At 31.9% G+C, this 26,823-nt stretch overlaps 1 protein-coding gene across 3 annotated transcripts; it reads right to left on the bottom strand.

Annotated features, from left to right (window-relative positions):
• Nucleotides 1-9,657: 9,657 nt before the first annotated feature.
• LOC105763314 (uncharacterized) lies at nt 9,658-14,981 on the bottom strand. 3 transcript variants are annotated; one of them, XM_052625617.1, is made up of 12 exons: nt 14,308-14,981; nt 14,138-14,222; nt 13,458-13,533; nt 12,937-13,026; nt 12,620-12,746; nt 11,993-12,498; nt 11,258-11,658; nt 11,039-11,138; nt 10,882-10,941; nt 10,708-10,794; nt 10,302-10,430; nt 9,658-10,140 (listed from the first exon to the last, which is right to left on the bottom strand). In XM_052625617.1, exons 2-12 carry the CDS (start codon nt 14,218-14,220, stop codon nt 9,838-9,840), a joined length of 1,962 nt encoding a protein of 653 aa, XP_052481577.1. In that variant the 5' UTR covers nt 14,221-14,222; nt 14,308-14,981; the 3' UTR covers nt 9,658-9,837. The 3 variants fall into 3 exon arrangements, with proteins under 3 accessions (XP_052481577.1, XP_052481578.1, XP_052481576.1); XM_052625618.1 differs by having other exon boundaries at nt 13,458-13,530; nt 14,308-14,976; XM_052625616.1 differs by lacking the exon at nt 14,308-14,981 and having other exon boundaries at nt 13,458-14,061.
• Nucleotides 14,982-26,823: the final 11,842 nt, after the last annotated feature.

The following is a 26,823-nucleotide window of genomic DNA, read 5'->3' as shown; positions in this document are numbered from 1 at the left end:
GGTATTTAAGCTTATAAGTTGTTTAGATAATATGTTATGCAATAAGTATGGAAAAATGCATGTTTTATAAGGTTGGATTAAGATTGCTCATATGGCAAAAATGGATGTAAATTTTTTGATTGTATTGAAGTGTTTTTGAAAGCATACTGAAATGAGTTGAATGTGGCAATTTGGTTGATTTTGAATTGCTGAATTGGGGTGCCTTATGAGGTATATTTGTATGCCCTTGTTTGTTGTTTTTCAGTTCTATAATTATAGCTAAGGTTACCATTTGAGTTGTAGGTGATTTGGACATGAAATGGACATTTTAAAGATTGGTCTTTACCATTTCTGAGCTTAAGTATTGATAATTTGACATTTGGTACCAATACTTGATCATATGAACAGTTTTAAAATAAACAGAATGCCAAAATGGTATTGATATTTATATGAGTATCGATAGTTTAAAATAAATATTGATACCATTATTTTGTAAAATAAATAGAATCGTAATTTGGTATCAGTATTTAACAAGGTATCAATACGGTATCGATACCCAACGATTAAATATCGATACCAACCCTAAAATTTTGAAAACTTAGAATTTAATACCATTTCATGATTGGATTTCACATTTAGGTCCAAATAGATTTCAATTTTTCTATATTTGTAAGACATGTGAACTATAATTATATAAATTGTATACAAGTTGATTTATTTGACAAAAGTTGCCCTGACAATGAATGTAACATCTCATTATTCGAATTTGGCGATCGGGTTGAGAAGGGGTGTTACACATATAGTTCAGTTGAAGGTGGAGTTGTGTGTGTGGGGAATGGATCACTTTGTAAGATAACCGGTATTGGTACTGTTTAGATCAGGATGCACGACAAAATTATAAGGATACTGTAAGATGTCATACATGTGCTTGACTTAGAGAAAAACCTCATCTCATTGAGTATGTTGGACTCAAAAAAGTGCAGAATCATTATCGAGTCAAGCGGCATTAAGGTATCTCATGGAGCTCTTGTTTTGATAAGAGGTCGAAAGACTGGCGGTCTATATGTTCTTCAAGGTTCAACCGTGATTGGTGTAGCAATAATTTCCCCTACAATTACGAAGTCAGAGCTAACTCGATGTCAGTTTAAAGAATTTGACTCTTTCAGGTTAGGCAGTGGATCTATAATTAAGAGTTTTTCAGTTTTCAAATTTAAGCACCGATTTGGACTTGGTAAGTATCCTGCAAAGGCTTAGATAGGCCCGTGATGGGTTCAAAAAAAGAGGTATAAAAAAATACGAGTTAAGGTAGAGATTTGTAGAATGTGCCTCGTATTTACGAGTCGATATCTCAACAAGGAAGATTTGACGTCGTGACGAGATGACTACAACATCCCAATGACCCGAAGAACAACGCCCCAACAAGGTGCATGCGATGTTGCGACGTGTTCCCCAATTCAACCGAGTTTTCTTCTCCTAGTTAAACTCTGTTGTTGTTTCCTAGTTAAATTCTGACCACTCTAGGTTATGTTAGTCATATTTAATCTACGAATTTAGCTTATAAAAGGGATTTTTGTAACCTAGAATAATAATCTTCTTCATATTTGAGATTGAGAGAATTTTGTGAGTTTGGGGAATTTCGAGTTTTAGCCAAAGTCCTTTGTTTTTTTTTTGGGATTTAGGGTTATTTGTTGAGATTATCATCTTGTACTCTTCCAGTTTTTGTTTATTTAGTGAAGTTTTCTTTGCTTGTGGTTTTTGTCATCTCCCTTGGAGGAGTTTTTCCACGTAAATATTTGTGTGTTTGATCTTCTCTACTTTTATTTTTTCGTTGCATATACGGGTCGATCCCCAACAACATCAACTAAAATTTCGATTAAAAATGATAAAGTTAAATGTTTAAAATTATAATGGTGTTGAACTCCAGTGCTTGACTTGTTAACCATGAGTGTTCACCCTACAATCTACGTCGTGGATTCAAGTTGTAAGAATTTCTTGCTTGTGATATGTGCGTGGTAGTGATTTGCTCCTAGCCTCCACCGAAGGATATTTTGTACCAAAAATAATATAATACAAAAAAATGATAGTGTTTAAGTTTAAATCTCATTATATGTGGGATCTTATTGATTTTATATAAAGATGTCTTAAAAAGGTAAAAATATTCTCATAAATATATTACTTACTTTGTAAAAGTAATTTTTAAGTAATTTTCCTACTAAGTTAGTTCTTGATTGAATCTTGAAACCAATTAAGTTAGAGTTTTAAATAATATAATTGCTATTCGAGAACAATTAGCCGATCTAGATTTAAGAATTCTTATTGATTATTCAATGGAAGAATGGAAAGAATTAGGAGAAGAAGGCCACACAAGTAATGCTTGGGAAGATCGAAAAATCGGAAGAATAAATGATTTTTTAGTTAGACGCATGGAATTTGCTAAGCATTTTATTTGAACAAATATAGAACCAAAATGGATGGTTTTCTGTCTATTACCAGTTCTTCCTCTTTAGTTGAGACCTATCATTCAGATAGATAGGGGTAATTATAAGTAAAAGTCATGTAAAAATATATTTATAAAAAAATTATAAAACTAAAATGAGGTTTTGGTTGAAATGGTTAAATTGAAGTTTTGAAGATCATATCATAGATTTCATCATAATAATATTTTATATAGAAATATTAAAATATTTATCATCGATTAATATTTATTATTTTGAAAAATAATAAGTTTTTTTTGTTATTTATCAAGAAAGTTGATGTACAATTAACTTATGATACCAATTCAATTAAGAGGTAAAATAACAATTTTCATATGAAACATAATAGAGGTACATGATAAGATTCTATCCACAGAGGTCCCACTTTTAAGATTAATGCCGAATTTTTCTTTAAATAGTTTTTTATACAAATGAACAAGTACATTACAATGGAGAAGGAAAAGAGTTTATAAATATAGGAATCGAACCATAAACTTCATGCAAATCAACTTGATATCCACACAATTTTTTATTGAATGAATTGCGTAATTGGCAATTACATTTGGATGGATGAATTTTAAATTTATACTAACTTTTGCCCTGCTATACTTAATATTTAATTATTGTTATATTTTAAAAAACAATTAAATATTATAAAATACCTCCTAATAAAATAACAACCAAATATTAAGAAATAACTCATTTTAAATACAAGTAAAATTATTTATTAGAATAAAACAACTGATTAAATAAAAATAAATAAAACAGATATTTAATATCAATATGTCAATGTGATAAAGTAAAATTATTAGTAAATGTATTTAATTTGATTAGAACCAAATTAACTAAAAATAAAAATAAAAATTATTTTAATTTATTTTATTTAGGTAAATAATAAAAAAACAAAGGTAATTAATTGAAATTTTATAAATTATTTTTAAATAAAAAGTATGCCCAAATAAAAGGAAATGGTATCTTTTAAAGAATACATGGTAATTTTTCTATGAAATAATTGAAAAAAATAAAAAGGAGAAGGAAAAAGTATGATTATGAAAATAAAATTAAAAGGTGAAAAATAAATATGTCAAAAATATATAAATTAAATATTAATTATATAAAATATTTTTATAACATAATTTACTTTATCTATTTTATAATCTAAGTATCAAAGTTCAAAATTATTTTCTTGTAAGGCATCATAATTTTAATTGCTAATAGCAAAACATTCTTATCAAGCTGGAGTGATTAAAACATATATATTTAAGATATAAGATTATGAAAAAGATTATAATTTTAAATGATTTGTTATTAAAATGAAATGAAGATCCAAACTAAAAGTAATAATGTCTTAAATTAAAATAATGTTTACTTGACAATTAAAATAGTCAACCACTAGGGCCACAAGAATATCAAGAATTAATTTTTTAGTGTGATGCTTGTTTAAAGAAAAAGAAATACACAATTGGTAACTAAATTAATAAATTAATCTATATGATTTCAATAATATCTTTAATATCTTTCTCATTTATTTTTAAAGAAAGAAATATTATATATGAAATTCAATTTTCAATAATTAAAAAATTGAGTGCATGAATGAATAAGTAAAATTTAAATTTTAAGAAGCACACATTTTATTTTCCTATAGTGAATCTTAAAACCATATATAATCGCGCATATTTATATATATTTTTATAATCCATGACTAAATTAATTATTAATATAATTTATTTTCAAGTTAATAAATCTAAGTTTATTTTATTTAAAATAAATTAGTAAAAGTGAGTGAACTACACTCTAATAATAGTAGCAATAATAAATAAAGCATGCTCAAAAAACAAAATTGACCTTTAGATATAGAAAACATTATTTGTAGGAAAAGGGGTGTCCAAGTTTAAACTAAGGTAATACAAGTAATTTATGCCTACATAAGTGGCTTGATAAGAATAAATGAGTAGTCTTACCTTTCTCTTTCAAACAATGGGAGCTTATAGCTGTAAACCTATCTTCTGGTTGGAAATGGGGCGGTGTCTTTTCTTCAATTATTATTGCCGTCAATGGAATTTAAACTTAAATCAAGAGAGAATTATGAAGAGTGCCTGTTTGGTTGCTTAGAAAATTACCATGCATGAGACAAACAAAACTCTTATTGGCGGGACCATGCCCAACAAACACCCAAAGCTCCCGTCATTTCATACAGGTCGGTGGTCCTTAGCTTCTCGTGAGTTGGTCCAAATTAAGATGGAATTGCATTACACTCACTGTCCTATATGCTTGGATTCATTGCAAAAGTTGATCGTTTTAAACAAAGAAGAAGAGTGACCAAAAGTGTACTAATCTTATATTATCTTTTTTAAATAACGATAACGACTCATGGTCATTGTAAATACATATAATAATTTTTGGGTCCCAACTAGGGTTTTTGTTTTCCTTGCCTGCTAAAATATTATTCATGCCTTTAACTACCTTGATTGTAGAGCCGATACAGCTAAGATTTGGATTTTGATCATTGAATACAGAATTTAATATTGTATGGATAAATCACACGACTGTCGAAGAATTACTTCAAACTTTTCACGCATTGCAGGCTAATCCCCAACTCAATGGTGAAGTACTGCTGCTGTTGATGTTATTCATTCAACGAATTTTCCCATCATTCAATACCACAACCTATTAAGCAAAACTCTTTTCAAGTGTATCTTCAGATATTTAAATCCATACAACAAGACACAAATGAATTTACTTTATAAAACGAATGTCAATTGATGTATGTTGTGAATGGGATTTGGGTTATGTTGTGTTGTGAGTACGTAATCCAAAATGACATGGATTCAAATCTTTGGAATGCAACTAAAGAAAATATAAATCCTAAAAGACCTGTAAAACTTAAATTGAACAATTCCAATTTATATTCTTCCACACAATTCATAACTAGTGACAAATATGCAATACATCTCGCCTTAAAATTTTGGACATCGAAATATCTGATGGATCAGGTACAATTGCATGGCCAACATCATACCTTTATTTCCCCCTATTCTATTTGGAATATATTCACTTTGCTCCTTTTGGTTTTAGGGGAGATCTCTAGCTGTTTTATTAACCTATGTAAGCGTAGATACAGGGGGACCGTATCGACATAGTTAAAACACTTAAATGCTCAACTAGAATATTGTTTTATGACTACATACAATGATAGGAGTATAGAATAAAAGAGTGGTCCAAACATTTGCATCTAAAAAAGGCCATATTGTGGAGCTTCAAAAGTACGAGTTTTCTACATTTATTTGTTCATGGTGGAGGAGTTGATAAAGTTCAAAACAAAGCCACCAAACCCAAGTTTTCTTAATCATCAAAAGTTTAGGGTTATGGTCACTTGAAATATCCATAAGCTTAGGTTACATCCAATTTAAGCTTCATTTGGCGTTTGATTCTAAACTTTAAAATCATGTATCTAATCCGTTTTTGTAAGCTTATAAGATTTTCAAGACGGTGCATTATGGGGTGTGATTGAAACATATCAAAAATTAAGGTGGGAGAGAAGGAAATTTTGGTAAGAAAATGACATAAAAGGTTGGATATAGACAAGCATGAAATTGACAAGGGGATAAGAAAACAAATAAAAGTGGGGGGATATAGGAGAAACTTAGTAGAGGATCATTTGAACAATTGTTGATGGAAATGGGGCAATGTAGACTGTCTGTCTTGTTGCTCATGTTCTCTTGTTCACTACGTACGCTTCCAACCTCAGAGCAACTATTTATTGTATTTAACTTTGATTGATATAATAATAAATTTAGTTTTTGATGTTTATACATTTTGTATAAATCTTGGCATAATGTGTAAACGTTACAGCTAAATTTGTTAAATCAAGATCAAATTCATAAAACATGTAAATGTTGTGGACTAAATTTGTTAAATCAAAGCTAACTTCACAAAATATGTAAACTTTGAGGACTAAATTTATTATTATACCAATAAATAATATGCACAGTTGATAGCTGTAATTAATTGTTCTTAATTGCTTACTTTCGAAATTGACAGGATCAAATTACTCTAATTTACTCAATATTGAAACTAAGAGATACTAAAAGAATTTTTCCTTAAAAATATAAATTAATGAAAAGGGGATCCATTATATCTTTTATTTTTATTTTTGAAAATGACTGAACAGATATATAGAGGAACATCATAGCATTAGAAAATGGACTTTGGGTTATGGTGATTCAATGGGAAAAAAGAATTAATGTTTTGAACCTTGCTTGGACTTCAAGGTACCAATAATTTAAGTATGATATTATTTAGGTATTTGGTCCAAATTATTTTGATTTCTAATTTCTTTAAAAAAAAGAAGCAATTAATTATTGAAGCTTTCAAATGAGATTGTCAAAATTTATTATGTAATAAGATAAATAAATGGACCACATTCATTTTGCCTTTTCCACAGTTTCCTTTTTCCCTATTTTGTCAAACAAGATATGAACATGGTGGATAGTGGGCATAGATTAATCCTTTTCAAACCGTGCACTATTTCTGTTATTGTGCAGATGGGGATTCAAATTTCACCATCAAATTGTTTTGATGTTAAATACTCAGAATTAGTCATAAATCTGAAATTATACTAATAAACACACTGACCGACACGATATTGCTGAAAGAGATTTAAATTCTAAAAATATAATCTCTCAAAAATAATTAGATATGTTAAATGCATTAAACTAGAATATAGAAGGTAGGGCTGGGAAAGAATATTGAGAAATCGAAAATCCATAATTACGGGGATTGAATTTTAATGGTTACGATGTAAAAATAAATATTTTATATTTAAAATAAATAAGAAATGCTATATAGAAATATTTTCCGAAATTGCAATTTTTTTTTAAAAATATTTATGTAAAAGAACTTCAAAAAATAGAATCAAAACAAATTATTTGAAAAATAAAAAATAAAACCAAAGCGAATGGAACTGAAGTTGGGGTTAATTTGTTGACGCAGAAAACTAGAAGACAAAATAAAGTGCGGGTGAGTTGCCTTTTGGCTTGTAATTCGCATTATAAAGTGACCTTTGTGGCTTGTAATTTTTTACCAGGAAAGCACAAAATAAAACTTGAGCACATTTAATACACACTCAAATAGAAAATTCAAGATTTTATTTACGGGTTATTAGCCATTGGAATATTTTTAATATTTTGTAGTACTTCAAATTCAACGACTCACATTTGTCCATATACTAGGGACTATGAGCTAAGTCTCACTGGGATTGAAATTCTTATCACTAAGGAGCTTTTGGTTTCTAACAACTTAAATTGACACTTTACATCAAATTTCATTTGGGGAAACTTTTTTACATAATATCACCCCAAATATTGCATCCAGGCAGGCATATCATCGACAATTAATAATATAAACACTACCCATATATATAAATGTAATGGGCGCCCTCTCCATCAAACCCTTTTCTACACCAAGAAAAAAGAATTGTTAGAGAAGCCTAAATGGGTGCCTGTGTATCCTCAACTTCAACCTCAAAACCAGGCAAAACAGTAGGAGGAGGAGGAGGATCATCGAGCTCAACCAAACGGTCATCGATGGAAGCCACGGTGGTTCACATGGATGGTCGTGTCCAACAGTTCAGGCAATCAATCCAAGCCAACAACATCATTTCCCTCAACCCCGACTGCTTCCTCTGCAGCTCAGAGTCGATGTCCATCGGTACTTGTGTGCCCCAAATGCCTGCTGATGAGGAGCTTCAACCTGGACAAATTTACTTCTTGTTGCCACTCTCCCAATCTCATAAACCCCTTACCTTGCCAGACTTGTGTTCTCTCGCCATTAAAGCTAGCGCTGGCCTTGGTAGATACAGTGTTGACCTCTCCTCAAGCCGCTCTAAACTCATTCTCAGGTGATGATCAGGGTGGTAACATTCGACATGTTCATCTTCAGGTTAATTCAGGGAAATATTTTCTTTTTTTGGCTAATGCTTTTTGCAATTCTTTTTTCATAAATGTGACTAATATTATCTGAAATAGATTGGAAAAGTCAACGGTTTTCGATTGGATTGGTGTTTTTCACTTTAGGAAAGTACTAGTAGCCATCCCCATCTAACTTTGTTAGCCCGTTCATCAACCTTTCCAGCTCCTTGGAATTTATAACTGAAGGCAACTTGTCATGGTCTATTGCTCTGCTCAGCTCTAAGACTTCATTTCTCAATCTTCACCCGCCGTTTTGGTTGCTTTTGTATTGTCCTTCGATCATTTGTTTGGGACTGATTATTGGGTTCATCGCCATTTTCGTTCCCTTCGAAGCTTAATATTATATACTTGTATAAAATTGTAAACACAACCAAGGCAAATGAATGGCTTGAACTACACAGAACCAGCAGTTCTGCCTTCTGTCAAGCCACCTACATATTTTTCAGAGCCATTCCAATTAATGTATCATAGTTTTGCAGTAGCCTTAATTTGAATTCAATTCAAAAGGAATTTATTAGGATGTTGGGAATTTTAATTTTTTAACATACATACCAGAGATTATGATGCTCAACAGTAGTCATCCTTGAGACCTTATATTAATAACAAAACCAGGAAGAAACCACAGAGATCGAATTTAGACCTATTGACTGTCATCTAAACTAAAGCGAGGTTGATATACCCTTTCAGTACATGTTTAATTGTCTAATCTACAATGCCAATGCCAACAGGCCTCTCAACCATGCTGAGGTTCATGACCGTATAAAGCTTTAGTCCAGTTTAATCAAGTGGGTAGTTGTGAGTGACTGTAGTGGAGTATAGCTTAAACCTGCCAAGAATTTGGATTAACGAGTCTTGAAATCTGAATGGTTTTAAGTAAGACTTAGTTGAGTTGGCACATGAACACAGTCTGGGCTGGACCTCTCAATTAGCCAATGCCAACAGGCCTGCTCGCTACGTGCCAAGTGAACAAAATGGGTTCTCTGTTTGCAATGTATGCCTTGGCCTCTTTTATTCCTTTCATATAAAACAATGTTAGTCATATACATCTACTGCAACAAGTCACTGACACCATCATTTGTCCCATAAATGGTAACAAAGTTAAAGTTTTGTTTGCAATAGAACACAAAAACCCCACCCTTGGTCGTCATTGAAACTTCCCCTTTTAGCACAGCAGAAGATTCAATAGTTCAGGCATTACAGAAAGGTTGGGGAGGAGGAGAAATGGATGCTTGAAATGATTTGCAAAGAAGTGCTCACATCATAACCATATACAAGCCTTAATGCACATTCATTACATAGCATAATAACAATTACATTACAAAATATACCCTACCATTTCCACTTTGTACAAGGAAAAATGTGAAATCTTACAAAATGGAAGGCCCAAGCACCATGCCATTGATGCATACAGCCAATCATTTTACTAGTTCTTTAGATATTAGATACCTGAAGGTAAAATCGTGAGGACTCCATTCTATGCTCTTGCGGGATTTGCCTACCTGGCATTTTCTAATGCTCCTACGAAGCGACTCAGGCAAAGATTGTCGGACCATTTCGATAATACCAGCTTGACATAAACTCGAATCCTTTGCAAATGATTCCAAGAGCTTTGGTAACAGAATTTTCAGGTCTTTGCGGACACCAAACGTAGCTCTGATGTATTCCTGTTTTGCAGTTTCCAGCTCTTGAATTACATTCTTTGGGGTGTAGGCACGGACCTAAAAAAGAGGGATAAATATGATGACAAGGCTGAAATTTTCTATATAGAAAGGAAAACACCACTTGAACTCCAAAATCGACATCTTTCAACTGGTTCACAAATATCACATCATTTGTACTAATACTAAGGAAAAAACTCTGATTAAAAATGATATAGTACCGCAGGATCGGAATGGTTTCCTGAACCGAGTGCAAAGTGCAAAAGTGGTTCTGGATGTTCAATAGCATATGCCTGCCTTCTGTCTCCAGCTTTAAACTTTGTCCTTGCAGAAATTAATAACCGAAGCCACTACAAGCAGAAGAAACCTTTGTCAGCTCCACCTTAAAAGATTAATTAAAACAAGCCCACTGGGAATACTTTTGTTGTGTATGATTTGAAATAATGGACAAATTCTATCTGCCTTTTTTATCTTTATCTTTAACAAAGAAAAGGCCAAGCAGAAACATCATTCATGGATACCATATACAAGTTTCTGACAAAGAATAGTCATTTTGACTAGAGTCTTGTCTCTACAAGATATTTAACAATCTTAATCGAGGACATGAAAGATGAGCTTGAGATCTACCTGTCCAGGACGAGGCATACGACATCCAAGGATGGAACTCTGTATCGTATCTGCACTAATGGTGTGACCCCCAATGTTATATGCAGCCTGTATAGTACAAGGTATAAGATAACACATACCATTCTACTAGTTTCATCATTCGGGACAAGCAGTGATGAATACAAGTTAGCTTACTCTCAACAGTAGAAAGAATCTTTTCACATTATTTTGTGGAATACCATAAGCCAAAAATGCCTATATCATAGAAGAAAAGAAAGACTTAGTACAAAATATCGCAAAACTGGAGCCAAATCTGTAACAGCAGATTCTTTTCATTGATGAGACTACATACATGCATCACTAGCGAATTGTGTATGTTTATCCAGAATGCCAGCTTCTCTTCATGTCTCAACTTCCTTGGATCAACTTCTTCCAGTTTGCAGATAAGAGACCTATAACAGAAATAATTTGATAAACACAAAAGAGATAGAAGAGGATCAAAGATCTCATTCTTGCTTAGATGATAAGAAACAGGTTTTCTTGTGATGATTGCATGTTATAGGAGACCCACCTGAAATTTTGTAGCAAGTTCTCCACCTCGGCCAGTTTTTCACTATCTCTGAAAATCCATGGCACTTCAAGCATTGTGCTATATGGTCCGCTAAACTCTTTAAGTCCTTCAACATGGAAAGGGTTATCTAACCGTACATCAAATGATGAATTATTTCTCAACCCTGGACTCCACATGTCATGCTGCTCTTGTGGAGAAAAAGCACTGGCTGATGACACGGATGAAATGGGAGATGAAAAGCTGTTTTGGATCAAAGGTGGGTCTGTAAGCTTGCAATATATAACAGACATACACTTGATCATATCCTCAGAAAGCTTGTTTGGTGTGTCTGGAGCATGATCAGAAATGCAAGTGCCAAGATGCTCGGCCAGACTGATTATATTCGACGCATTCTGAGCATACTGTAGCATAGAGAATCAAGCAAAAGTTAAAATTCCAAGATCTCAATGTGTCATACACATCACATGAGAGATTATTCTCCCATAAATATAACTTGTTCTCTTGGTGGATGCAATCAAAAGAGGGTGATGATGATTGAATTACAGTATCTCAAGCGTGGAGAGTGGAGACTTTGCAATCATTTAATCGAAGGGTAAAGTTGTTGCACGTTATTTTTCCAGAAACAACAAATTACTGAAGGCTCTATCAACATGTAATATGACCAGAAATTAACCGAACAATGTAAAGTACACAGAAATACAAATTCTCAGAAGATTGCACGGTAAAAGTCGTTACCTCCATCATGGACAAAGGTTGTGAGTGGCAGGCACGCACGGCTTTATCAGCCAAAGTCTCATCCAGAGGAGATGTCCAACTCGGAAACTTCGAACGCTGTGACAGTGTGGAATAACAGCGGTTAACACCGGAATCTAATAGTTTTTCTCCTACAATGTCAATAGGCTCCTTCCACGAATTCTCATTGTAACCAGACCGCACAGCTGAATTATCAACTTTTGATGCATCATCATCAAGTCTTGGAACTTCCAAAAATCGCCCACTTGGAGTATGCACAGGTGTTTTTAACCTTTCATCCTTTTTACTTGGTGTAGTTACTGGTGTTTTCAACCTTTCATCCCTTACACTAGGGGTATGTATAGGTGTTTTTAACCTTTCATCCCTTTTAGCAGGCGAAATAGAAGACACTTGTTGATCAAAGGCTTTCCTATACAAGGAGAGAAGGTATTGTTCCAAATATACAACTTCCAATTCTAAAACAGCAATTTCCTTGATTAGCTCCGTAGGTGGCTGCGGAAAAGCAGTGTCAACTGTCAAGAGGGAGACATGAAGAATGTATAATGAAAGGGCGAAAAGTCAAGAAACTGAATTTGGAAAAATTCCCAGAGAAATAAGAAGTCAGAAGAGTTGCCTTAGATATGGAGACTGGTGTTTCATTTGTATGCTCATGGGAGGAAATTTGATAACCCAGTGCTGTTTCTACTGCACGGCGAATCTCAAATTGATCTTGTAATCTTTTCTCAAGCTGCAAGATCTGCACAAAAGATTTTAGGAACAAAAAAGAAGCAAAAAGAAATTAATATGACCAATAGAACTTCAAAATTTGTGAGCTGCAGCCTATTCTTGGGTCACAATAGACCTGACCAGGCCACTCCCAAACCAAATTCAAGCCCTGTGATACCCAAGGATGAGTACAATGAAAAAAAACAGATTCAGTTCCACACCTCTTGCTTCAAAGAGCTTTGCACCTCAGTGTGGGGGGTGGAAGATTGCTTCTTCGGGGTTTTGACAGAGTTCTTCAGGTGCCTCATATCCTGGTACCACATAATGGAAAAATACTCTTTAGCATTGATATGGGATGAGCCTTTTGTCATTGATATGAAATGATTAGTCTAGTGAAAGATGCTAAACAAAGGCTTACATCCTAGTTTTTCATGCATAAATACAATCATTTTTATTCGGCTCCATCTAGATCTATATTAAAGATTTAGATTACACGATTCCCACTTGGAACCTCCTCTTATAAACTATCATATCGTAGCAATAAGGAGGAAAAAGGGGACAAAAAAGAAAAGGAAAGAAAAGAGGGAAAGAGATCCTTGTAATAAATATATATGGCTGGCATTCTACTAGGCCTTTGCATTGGATACATGAAAAAAGGAGTCATTAGTCAAAGAACAATATGATAATCAAATCATTAACTTACAGATTACTTTTTACAGCTTAAAGGAAAAGGGAAAATTACCAGCTTTATACGATTTGATTCTTCAAGAGAATCATCCAACCCATCTTCTTCAACTCTTTGCTTAACAGAAAAGCTGCTATGTGACAAAATCAAGCACCATGAATCAATAGATAAAACTTGCACAAAGCAGGATTTAAGGACAGCCATTGCAACTCGTAGCCGTCTCATTGCTATTTTGCAAAACTCAAACCAAAATATTTAACTTTTTTTTCTCACATATCTCTACAAGGAAGGAGACCAAAGGTGTCTATTCATCACCCGCCCCGTATCGGTGATCCACTTAGCTACCATTTTCTGAAAACCATCTCAAAAACGGTTTTCATTTGCTTGCAAGTAACTCACCTATGACTTATTAATTACAAGCGATACTTATAAAATAAAGAACAAACAAAAAATCTTTAGCAAAGAAAAGAAACATTTAATGACAGAAGCTAATTTTCAAACTCCATCTGGACCCCTGAATGCATTTAATGAACAACCAAAAGTAGGGGGTATGGACATAGAGCCAAATTAATAGGCAACTGTGCCTTTAAGGTTTTCTACTTCTGTAAATGCTTAAAGTTCCCAGTTTTTCTTTAAGCAAACTCCATTTCAGAACTCGTTCCTGTTAGACAAAAAGCTTAACATTTTACAAGAAAGGTGATCCCAAACAACCAAAAGTTTTTTTTGTGAAGGGTCACCTCTTGGAACGCTTATGCCTTGAAGATGTCACTTTCACCCCCAACATTTCACTTTCTCCACTGCCTTGAAGTTGAAACCCCATCACTGAGAAAAATAGCATCAGAGATAAATTGCGTTATAACTGAGCAGAAAAACCAGAAGACAGATGAAAATGTATCAAGGCGTTTACCAATTAGGCTCTAAAAGAAATAAACAAGGGGAACACCAGGGGGTTACTGAGGAAGATGAACCAGCAGAGTGCACTACACACAATTTGAGAGAAGAGAAAGAACAAATGGGGGTTCTTAGAGACCCTTGATTACACTCCAAAACTAAACTTGTCTTCTTGCATTTTCAAGTGTACTGGGACTTCAAGGAACTACCCACAATGCAGAAAGTGATCATTTTGCTGATGAAAAACACCAGCCTGAAACTTAGCAGAGGTCTGAAATATGCTTTTGCATAAAACCCACAAATACGGCTAAGGAAAGATGAGACTTTGTTGGCTTTTGACCAGCGTTTCTTTCTCCTTTTTTCTTAAGTTGCTCAACTTTCACTCACTCAAGAAACCAGTTAGCTTTTGTAAATTAAGGAGGCTCTCTTTCTTTCTTTTTCTTTACGTTAAAAGATGTAAAACCAGCTCGTGGGCTTCAAGGGAAGAGGAAAGTTGGCATAGGTATACCCCCAACACAACACAACTCAAGCTTTGTTTTTTGACATTATCCCCCCTTTAACGTCAATTGTCAAATGTCCAAAAGTAGTCACTGTTCTTCAATCAACCGACTACCAGAGATCTTAAAGTAGACAAATTGAAGAAAGATAAATAATAGCTACAACTATTTAGAGCTTAGAGAAAAGAATATTTTAGCCCTCACAATCATTTATTTATTGATACCTCCAGCAGTCAATTTCTAAGTTCTTTTTTCCTTTCCATTGTTGAAGAGCAAGTGGGAGTTGGTGACCATCCCTCCTTCCCTGTCTCATCCTGTACTAATTACTATGTATCACTTTGTATGATTCTACAATCCATTCAGTTTCATGTATGTTAGACATAGGATTAGTATTAGAGACATGGGTAGCCATTAAATTTTCTTTTAATTACCAAAGTATCATTTAATTTTCATTGATTTCATTTAGTAATAAGCCAAAACTGAAGAGGTACAGAAATCTGGCCACCTGAAATTCTTGTCTTAGCTAACATATACATCTCTTTTCTCCACAAATCTGAAAAGAACAAAAGAAGGTCACCCTCCAACTCTACTGTAGCCATGAAGTTAGCTCAGCACTTTACTTGAACTTGGTGCATTCCATTCACCTACTTGTTTGACACAAATGTGAACACCACCCTATCACGTGTGTATATACACATGACTAAAGTTTCTGTCTCATGATTGGCAACTGGACATTTAACAAAATCATCATTTACAGTATTAAAATGGTTGTTTAGTATAGGTGAAATGATGGTTAGTTTGATTATTTATTGAATTATTTCAACCCAAAGGCCATGAGTTCCCCTAATCTACAACCAAATCTGGTATCTGAGTTGGTTTTTCAACTAATCTTGCATAAACAATGCTGTAGCAAATAATTTGGGGTATCTGGCAAACCCCCCCCCCCCCAATTTCATTAATAAATTATCAAACAGGCAGTCCATATAATATCCAATAAATCGTTAACAGTCTCAGTTCTTCAGAAAAGCAAGTGCTTCCAAAAATAACGGATTATGAACACTAATCAAGGACTTTAATTATGTCCAAATGTAAGTTTCTAACACAGACATAAAAGGTTAAAAACAAAAAAAAAAGTAGCCTCTGAACCTCAAAAGAGATGAAAGGTAAAACATTGGATGCTTAAAGGAATATGAGGGTTTTGTGGGGTTTCTCTTTGTCTAAATCTTCTTTCTTTTGGGACAAAATAGGTTCCTAACCAGATACCCATATTGTCTTTCAGTATCAAAGAGACTAACATTTGTCATAGAATCCACATAATTAAAATAATCAATAAAATATATGTACATATACACACACATATATGATTAAGGAGCTTTGACCTTTTACAATATCAATAGAAAAAAGTAATAACAATAAAGTAAGGTTGTGCGTGTTGTAAGGTGGCCAGGTCCCTCTTTTTGTCGCCATACTCAACTACTGAGAAAAAAGGGTTTTTTTTTTTTTTTAATAATCACTGCAACAAGGAAGATAAATAAAGAGTTTGCTTATTGAAAAACTTTCTATTAATAATTGTTTACTTGGCAGCATTTTTATAATGAGAATGCAGAAAATTCCAAAAGTCCTGTCCATAATAAACAAATGGATGTAACAAACAAGGTAGCTTTGAGGGGAAAATAAAAAGAAATGTCGTTTTAATATGATTAAACTTCAGGATTAAGGATTGCTTAGATAAAGGGAAAATTTTGGGTATTTTTGTTAGTTGCTGCTGGTAGATTATGAAAGCGATTTTATCCTAGTGAGTATTGAATATGAGTATGTTAAATTTTTCATATTAAAATTTAAATTATAATTTAGTTTTATATTTAAAAATATATAAATTACTCATCAATGTTCAACATTAAAACTGTCCTTCCGCGTCAATAATGAATACACGTAACATGCCTTATATCATTATAAGTTAATTTTTAAAGTATAAAAAATATCAATTTTAATAAAAAATAAAATACAATCTGCTTTTATAATACTATTACCTATATTTTCTGTTTTGCTATCCCCATTATCGATGAATATTTTAAGAAACATAAAAAATTTATTATAGCTCTGGTAAGTGGTGATGTGATATGATGGAGCTACCTGTAACAGCAAAGGGTTGAAATTGTTGCAGCCGAAACAAGTAATAAACAAATGAAACCACCTCCTACATTACATTTGTGTGTAAGCCAGATGGTTTGCTTCCATATCACGAAAACTACCAATAAAATTATATTTTGGTTTTGAAATAAGTTGAAGAGAATCTGAATTTTGTAATCAAACTCACAGACATACTTCATATTATGGATCAACTGGATTTTTTTCTAATCCATAGATCAGACTCAGAGTTGCAGAAAATTTGCAATCTCAAGGAATCTTTGGGTATAATATTCAAGTCAAGTGATGAATGAAGACAAATTAGAAAGATGGATGAAATTTCAAGGGATTAGAGTGGAAATAAATCGGGAAAACAGTTTGTAGGAAAATGAAAATTTCTTGGTTTGTTCAATACGTTTATAACCCTCACCCTATTTCGAAGCTGCGGATTCCCCACTGTAGTGAAAAGGAAAAAAGAAGGGAGTGCCCAAATACATTAGGACAATGGAGCCAATGCCAATCATAACCAGCAAAAGGGTATCTCTTCCAACAAAACTCCATTTTAACAATGTAACCAACAATTTCTTGGATATTTGTTGAGTATTCATTTCTTCAAGGACGTATTTCCATATTCATAAGGTACGATTTTTTAATGTGACGTATTAGGATTAAATAAGTTCCATGCTTGTTAATACGTACCTTCTCTTAGGATTAACATGTGTTCCCCAAACATGAATTTATCTGCACGGTGGCGAAGTGCATAGACGAACCATACAAGCGAACTACATGATAATGAGCTCTATCCTTATTGAAGTAAGAAGAGTCGGGTCGCTCCTAACCGGATAGTAGGTCGATCCAGGAGCGAAAAATGGCTAGCACCATAACAATGTTAAACTTAATATCTATACAAAAATAACCCATTTGTAATTAAAAAAAAGTAGAAGATAAAAATAGAAAATAATCATTAATAACAAATTACAATATTCACTAAAATTTGTAAATAATTTATTTATCTGTATATAATTTATAGAAAAATATGAGTTTGGAAAGCAAATTACAATTATTAGTTAAAAACTTTTGGTAATTTTAAAATAGAGATATTACGTGGATAGAACTCTAAGAATAAAATATAGGAAAAAAAGCTGTGATAATTATTTATAATTTACAATTATTGGTTAAAAATTGACCTAAACAAAAGTTTTTCTAATTTTATTTTAACAAGTTGTTATAATTTTATTGATGTAAAATAGAGTTCTTACTTAAATAAAATTTTAAGGATATTAATTATCATTTAATTAATATTCAATTTAATGATTTTAATTAATTATTATTTTGAATAATTTTATTTTGCATTAATTACATAAAGTAAAACTATATTGTATGTTGAATATGTTAAAAATGTTAAAATGTTTTAATTTTTATTATAATATTTAATTTGACAAGTTAATATATTTTAATTATATTTAATAATTCAAATAAGAATTATTATTTTATGCTAATTACTGAAATTAAAAATAAAAATATTAAAAAAACTAATTAAATATTAAATACATGAAATCACATGCAAAACATCTGACATTTGAAGTTGGGTGTGCGTGATAAACTAAAAATTTAAGTGCTAAAAATTAAAGTACTGAATCTTTATTACTAAATTCTATAAATGTTGAATTTATATCTGTAACGCCCTGATAAATTTATTTCTGTATCTATGAATTTTGACATAATTGCGTATCTGCTTTAGTGGTTAAGTGTTTTGGGGGTGTATGAGGTATTGGGTTTAAGTCCTATCTTCAGCAAATTTTGTTATTTTTCTGATTCTAACCTTACCCTTGTTGAGTGGGTTTATATTAAACTGTTTGTTAATTAATATCAGAATGAGCTTGCTAGTTCGAGTGGTAAGGGGTTGTTATGTTAGAGTTTCGGTTGAACAGAAATTTTGATAAAGTTGAGAGTTAGTGGGTTAGTAGATTTAGTGGTTAGTGGGAGGTTAATGTAGATATTATTAGATTAAATTGTATTTTATTTTTTATTTTTTTTTCAAATTGCGTCTCTCTTCCTCCTTTCCAAATTTCTGACATTCTTTTTGCTTCCTCCCCTATTCTCCTCTTCTGTTATTTTCAATTCAATCTGAATTCTCTTTTTATTCTTCCAAATTACGGTTTTTTGATTCACAGTGTTCGTACGTGTTGGTAAGTGGTGGAGTATTTTTGTTCGAATAAGGAGTTTTTCTTTTTAAGTCATTTTGAGCGATGTTGTCTTTTCCGTTAGTATTGAATTGGTGTTTTTAGCAGCAGAGAATCGCGGGGTACGGAGTTCTTCTCTTGCGAAACCGTAAGAGAAATTATTCGGGGAATCAGGTAAACACTAAACACTGTAATTTCACCGTTGTCAGTTTCGTTAGCCCGATTTAATTGAGAATTTAGACTAATTTGGGGAATTTTTTTTATATATTTTAGGTTCTGGTGGTCTCGGATGTGTTCTCGCATCAAAACCGAACCAGGTGTGTTCCTAAAATGCAGAAAATCAAGCTTCGGTGAAAGTTGAATTGGGCGTAGCCATGTGAGCCATACGGTCTGGGCCAAATTGGGCGTGTGGGCTACATGGGCGTGTGGGTTTTGGGTTAGGTCATGTGGGTCACACGGACAAGGCCAATCTGGGTGTGTGGGCCTACACGGGAAAACCACACGAGCATGTGGGCTTATATTTCTGAAATTTTCCCTAGGGTCACACGCGTCGTTTCGATCGACTGTGGGCCTACCATAGGATCGGTAAGGGCTAACCAAACTCTGTTTTGTGTGTTATGATATTCTGATAGATTGATATGAGTAAGATACTAAATGCATGTCTGACTGTACTGTTTAAGCAAACATGTTAGGCATGTTAAATCTGTTATTTCTTTATTTGTATTCTGCATCTGTATTTGGAGTAGGATTTGTATGTGTAGAGGAAGTGATCTGTATGGCGACATTTTGCCTATATTCTAACAGCTTAACTGCATATTATCTGTAATGTGTCACATCGACACTATATGGTGTGTAGGGATGGGTGGGTGTTTTAAACCCTACATGGTGTGATGGGATGGTCGGAGATGGTGTGTAGAGGATGGGGGTAGGACTCACTCTATCTGTTTTATTTATCTGATTCTGTTATCTGTATTTGTAAAGGACTTAGGTCCGAATCTGAATCTAACTGCATATGTGAATTCTGTATGTATTGTATGTTTATTTCTGTTGGGTTACACACTGAGTTTACAAAAACTCACATCTATTTCTCTGTTCTGTTCAAGTAATCCACAGACTTAGGCGGACCGGTGCAATGGAGTCTCACGGTGACCACGAGATGTAAACTGATTTAATAATGGTTTTAATTATTTTAAGTAGTATTTCTCTGAGAATTATTTAATTTTTGGACTCTCTGGATTGTTGGATTTTATTTATGGTTTCGGAGGTGTTTTTAACCTTTATTACGACATTTGACTAAAATTACGGTTTTATGAAAATTAAAGTTTTTCCAAAAATATGAACTGGATTTTCAAAATATAACGAATTTATTAGGCTTCCACTGTAAATTGTGTTTTGCCAAAATAAATTAATTAAATAACATTTTCAATAATGGTAACATTACCAGATTCAACCATAATGTCTAGGCCGGGTTTGGGGTGTTACAATATCCGTAATTTTTTTTGGTAAATTAGTAAATATAATGATTTAATATAATTATGTTATTTGATAAAAGTCAATATTGATTTTAAAAGATTAATTATTTTTAATTTTAATCTTATTAATATAGTATTTTATATTATTTTGAATAGTTTTGGATGAAAGATAAATATGTTAATTTGAATATCTCATTTTTTAAAAATACTTTATTTCAATTTTAATAAAAAATCAACTTAATATTTCTACATTAAGTGATAAGTAGCTACCTACCTACTTATCTTATCCAACACTTATTTGTTGTAAATTTTATATTAAGAACAAAAATTAAAATGATTATCAAACATATTTAAAATATTAAATGTTGAACATTTTCATTTTCAATGAAATGAAAATTTTCAATGATTTATCAAACACACCCTTAGTTAGTAACATATAAAAGTATGAGTTTATAGAAACTTTTGAACTAATAAAGTCTTTGTTGTTATTATTACTTTTTTTCATTTTATTTTTATTAGATTTATCTTATTTATAGATAAAAGTTCTAATTTTACTAAAATAATAGGTTAAAAATTTTACTTAATAAAAAGATTTATCATGCATATAAGAAATTTGATTGATTTTTATTAAATGAATTATATAATAATTAATAGGTGAAATTCTATATTGAATTATTTTATATTTAAATTAACATGTTTCCTTAACCATAAAAATTACCTTTGTTTTAAATAGTAAATTTTAATTTTTATAAAATAAGTCATATATAAAATTTTATAAATAAAACATTTTATAATATAGTATAATATATTTATATTAATCATATATTATTTCAAAATTATTATGGTCAACTTATTGAATGTTAAGAAAAATAAAATTTGAGCAGTGAAAAGGTTAATTTATGATATTATTAAATTATTAATTATATTACTAAATTGACATTAGAATAATAATTTATTAATATTATTATGTGATAACAATAAAACTAATATTAATTAATATGATAGTATATTTATGTGAATGATTTGGTCATATCTTTTAAAAGTTCTACTTAAAATGACATATTATATTATTAATTAATTAAATCATAAGTCTTTAAAATCATTGAATATAATTGAAAAATTAAAAATAATTAAAATCCAAGTTTTTTAATTAAATAAATATACTTTTTGTAACCTCCCAACTCGGCCTAGACGTTAGACCTGAATTTGGGAGATTACATAGCTACCGAAGCGGCCCGATAAGTTAATGGAGTTTTTGAAAAACGATCCTTTAAAAACGTTTGTTTAATTTTGTTTTGAAGGCTTAATTTGATTACTTGTTTTAATTAACTTCAAGTTTTATTTAGTTACTCAGCAGCGAAAAAGATCATATTTACCTTTATTTTTAGTAAAATCGAAGTTTATCATATAATAATTACCTAATAACCTAACTTAAATTTATAATTGAATGTCGTGCAAAATAAAAATTCAAAACTAAATCCTAAGTCCCATGCCATTATTCATAAATAATTAATACAATCTTTTAACGGAATTAAAAAAGAATAATGAAACTTAAAATATTAAGAAAAATGAAACTAAGCTGAGTCTCTCCGAATGTCACGCCCGCATCCTAACCTTGAGGATTGTCTGAAAAGATGGAATTTAAAGGGGGGTGAGCTATTACACTCAGTGTGAGTTCAATTACAATAAAATCAACACAAACAATTGTTAGGAAACATTAAATAATATTGCACATAGTTTCCAAATTAGTTCAAAATACGGTATTTTGATGCTACCACTTATTTAAGCGTTAGAATTTACAATCACAGATTTCAAGATAATCAAATATTTATAATTGTCCATATTAATCATACACAAAGTATACGTATTTATAAGTATGAAATCATTCATAAGCACAAAAATCTCTTAACATAACTCTTAGACATGTATGCACATGATGTCGAAGATGCCATACAATTTCGGTTTTAACTGAATTTATCCTACCCCACCTCTACGCTCCATATTTGGGAGTTCCCCAGAACTCCCACCACCATCACTCTAATTTTTGGATTAACCACTAGCAATTTACGATTTAATTGCAAGTGAAATTTATCGTTGTTTGTGGAAACACAACCTACTCGCAAATGAAAACTGTTAGAGGGATGTGAATGCACAGTAAAATGTCACAGTTGGAATTTGCTATGGCTGTGGGTACACAGTGAGACTGTCGCAGTTGGAATCAGCTATGACTGTGGGTAGACAATGAACGTTTGAATGTAAAAAATCTACGGTTCTTCCTCCGTACATATCAACCTAACCCATGCAATGCAATCTAATCGATTAATATCATATATCAAAGCATTTAATGTTCTAACACATGACAAATCAATAACAAACTCAAGAATATTCATACATTTGATTCGACAATAATTTAAGGCATACTGTTCATATGATCAAACAAATATATAAAGTAACACATATACGATTTATAGTTCATGTAAATATTCATAGATATGAATAAATGCCACATTAATTTAATCATTCATGGATTCTAACATCCCATATATAGTTAGGGACCTAATTGCACAATTTAATTCTCTAAAAACAGTGTGAAACCTATTCAGGGACTAAATTGATCAAAACATAAAATTCTGGGCCAAAAATGTAAAATTTAAGAAACAAGGTGATACGAACTCGCTTACAGGATGTAATAAGTCGTATGAAGCCCGATCGTAAAATTAAATAGTTCTCGTTTTGGTTTAACAAAATGTGATATTTTAAAGAAGATAGTTTAAGATAGGCAGTGAATAAAAATAAAGATAGTTGATGGAAAAGATGGATTAAAGAACTCAATACAAGAAAGAACCCTTACTAGGAATTAATGACCCAAATCTTATAAGTTTTGAGGTGCAAAGATGGATAGATGGATAGGATCGTGGCCCACTATGTAGTAAGATAGGAACCAACGATATAAGTTGAACGCCATACTCGGTTGAGTGATAAGTTCAGAAAGAAACACGAATGACGCCACTAGTTTAACTAGATAAGTCAAGTTGAATCTTGAAGAAAATTGAGAGTGAATAACTCACAAAGTTTATATATGTCAAAAGTAATGTAACCTTCAAATTTTTACAAGATAAACTATTTATAGGCTGAAATATTACTAGCTGAATAGACAATTGAATAACTCACAAAGTTTATATATGTCAAAAGTAATGTAACCTTCAAATTTTTACAAGATAAACTATTTATAGGCTGAAATATTACCAGCCGAATAGACAATGTAAAAAAAAAGGCAAATAATTAAGCTAAATTAATGTTCAGCTGAAACAATGAATTTGATGAAGTGCCATGGCTTCCTCGGTCTTAGTTCATGTTGATAGATGAGCTGAATGAAGCTGGATTCGATGAATGGAGTAATGACTAAGAGGTGCACCGAATGAGAAGTAGCTGATTAAAGGTACTTGCTAGCAGCCGAATAGTCTTGGAAGTATGAACACTCGGTTTGGTGAATGTGGACAACAAGAAACAATGAACACTTGAAAATGTAGCTGATCAGCTTGTAATCTTTGACAAAGGTTCACGTATGTTCGGCTGGAGAAAATGCACCTAGCAGCTCAAGGTACATGCACAATCAGGTGCATGAATTCTTTATTTAATGTGCTACAATGTATCGGCTAGATACATGCATATTCAGCTGAATTAAAGTGCCTTCCGTTCATGCATAGATAAATGCATGTATCCACATTAGCTAGCTTCGATGAACTTGAAAGATTCATATAGGTTCAGCTAACAATCAGCTCCCAACGTTCATGCATCTTCAAGTACATGTGATACATTGAATAAGTTCATTGAATCGGCTGTGAGCTTGAATGTGTCCAACCGATTACTTTAATTCCTGTCAAGACAAGTTTAAAAACAACTTTAAAACAAGCAAACAATTAAATAAGTTAAAAACACATATTTAATGGATGTAATTAAGCCGTAGTAATATTAAACATAAATAAATGAGCTAAAATTAAAGTGTCTAGCTAGCTAAGTGAGCTAGCTGATTCGAATTCAACTTCCATCAAGTTGAGATTGCTTCTTGTTGGCTCATGCAGCTCCTTTGGAGCTTTCTCCCAAGCTTGCTCAACTAGAGCCGTAGGCTGGGTCGCATCACAAGGGCACATGGTTATGTAGAAGGGTCCAGGCCGTGTGGTCTAGGCTAAGTTTGATTTTGCCTCAATTTTCTCGTAAAAGAACACACATCTGACTTTCGGTGTCTCGTAAGACGATCCTTACGTCAAAATATGATTTGGATCACCTACAATGGGTATTTTGATCGATAAAAACGCAAGAATTACTTATCGATGTTCAAGATTTTTGAAAAAGTTCGTAAAAGATTCGAGAACATTATTTATTTCAGGATGCTAGGGTTCTACGAAATTAAAAATAAGAATTCTTACCGATCTTGGCACATTAGAAACAAATTTTGACATTGTTACGCTAAAACAATATGAAAAAAGGAATGAATGGGGTGGAATTTGGGTTCGGGATTCAACAATAAATTTCCAGCAAATGAATATGAAAATTTTATGAAAAAGAAAAGTGAGAGAATAAAAGAAAAAGATGTATTTAAAAAAAGAGAGAAAAGAAATTCTAAATAGGGTTGAAAAATATAATCAAAATCCTATTATTATTAAGATAGGATCAAATGACAATGTAGAGGGCTGATGTGATAAATTATCCAATCTACCGAAATTTAATAAAAAAGGAAAGGAATTGGCATGGATAGAATTTCTGGAAAGGATGAAGTGATGCTTAGCCATTGAGCCATTGCTCATTTCTTAATTAATTTCTACCACATTAATTTCTTATACTAACTTGGGTTTCATCCTTAATTGCTAAAACATAAAGAGGAAAAATGCAAAAAAGTAAGGCTTGAACTTTAGTTCTCTAAAGGTTTTATTAAGTTCTTAGCCATTAATACTAGCGCTAAATTCTTAAAAATTTTATAAATTATAACCTTCTAATTTTTGGGGTAATACACATTTATATATCAATATAATTTTATTTTAAATATGATAATAATTAATAATGTTAAAATAAATTTTTATAATTAATAAAATTAAAGTGTCACATCCCAAAAATTAGGTTAGAAAAAATTGGGATTGTAAAATTGTTTAAGTGTGTTATTTGGTTTAGTGAATAGGTGTTGTGGTTGGGTGTATGAGGTTCTGGGTTCAAATTTTGTTTTTTAAATTTTTGCTATTTTTGTCTAAATCTCTACCTTTGAACTAATAGCTTATATGTTATTTTCGCTCAATTGATATCAATGATAAGTTTAATGATTCAGTGATTAAGTTAAAAAGATAGACTTGCTATAGATAGACTTGCTATAGCTCTCTTCATCAATAACAACCATTGACTAGGAAGACCAAAGGAAAGACTTTCTTCAGGCAAAGAAAAATGAAATCAACTGAAAGAGACGTACTACACAGTAGAGTCCGTGCCAAAAAATAAAGAAAAGCGTGCCAAGCCGCAGAGAATGTGATAACTTAGTCAACACTTTAAATATAATATAGATATGTGAAATTATAATTTCGGCTATTTTACCCTTTTGACCCAAAAAAATTAATATTTACAAAAATGACTTCGGTTCAAAAACATTCACCCAAATGACCTGAAATGAACAGTAAAATTGAGTTATGGGAAATAGATGGCCGGCACCACTTTTTTTCTATTAAAAAATAATTTTTGGGGTTTTGGACACTAGATGACCGGCACCCATATATTTTTTTATAAAAATGTTTGGGGTGCTGGCACATTGATGGCCGGCACTCTTTTATTTGATTAAAAAATAATTTTTTTGGGGGTGTGGTGCTGGCCAACAATGGGCCAAAATCACCCAATAAAAAAATTGGGAATATTGCAACATAAACCCTCCTTGTTTTCCCATCTTTTTTATTTCTCAAGTTTAATTACATATTTTATATTTTAAAATAATATCGAACTACTTATCATATTTTATAAAATATGTAGTTCAATATATTTTAAATTAATTTTTAAATTTAATAATAATGTGAGTGGTGCAATAATAATTAAAAAACATGATAAGTAGTTCAATATTGTTTTAAAATATAAAATATGTAATTAAACTTGGGAAATAAAAAAGATGAGAAAACAAAGAGGGGTTATGTTGCAATATTCCCAATTTTTTGTTGGGTGATTTTGGCCCTTTGTTGGCCGGCACCACACCCCCAAAAAATTTATTTTTTAATCAAATAAAGGG

Source organism: Gossypium raimondii, chromosome 12 (genome assembly GCF_025698545.1).
Source record: "Gossypium raimondii isolate GPD5lz chromosome 12, ASM2569854v1, whole genome shotgun sequence".
Classification (NCBI taxonomy): domain Eukaryota; kingdom Viridiplantae; phylum Streptophyta; class Magnoliopsida; order Malvales; family Malvaceae; genus Gossypium; species Gossypium raimondii.
Note: the sequence above shows the minus strand (reverse complement) of the source record. Positions and strands in the feature narration are given on the sequence as shown.

Bases quoted from the DNA above. Each gene is read 5' to 3' on its own strand.
- LOC105763314 (XM_052625616.1), bottom strand. From the start codon at position 13,625: ATGAGACGGCTACGAGTTGCAATGGCTGTCCTTAAATCCTGCTTTGTG. The intron at 11,659-11,992 runs GTAACGACTTTT...TCTATGCTACAG, and splicing joins AACCTTTGTCCATGATGGAG to TATGCTCAGAATGCGTCGAA. The intron at 10,431-10,707 runs GTAGATCTCAAG...TTCTGCTTGTAG, and splicing joins GTATGCCTCGTCCTGGACAG to TGGCTTCGGTTATTAATTTC.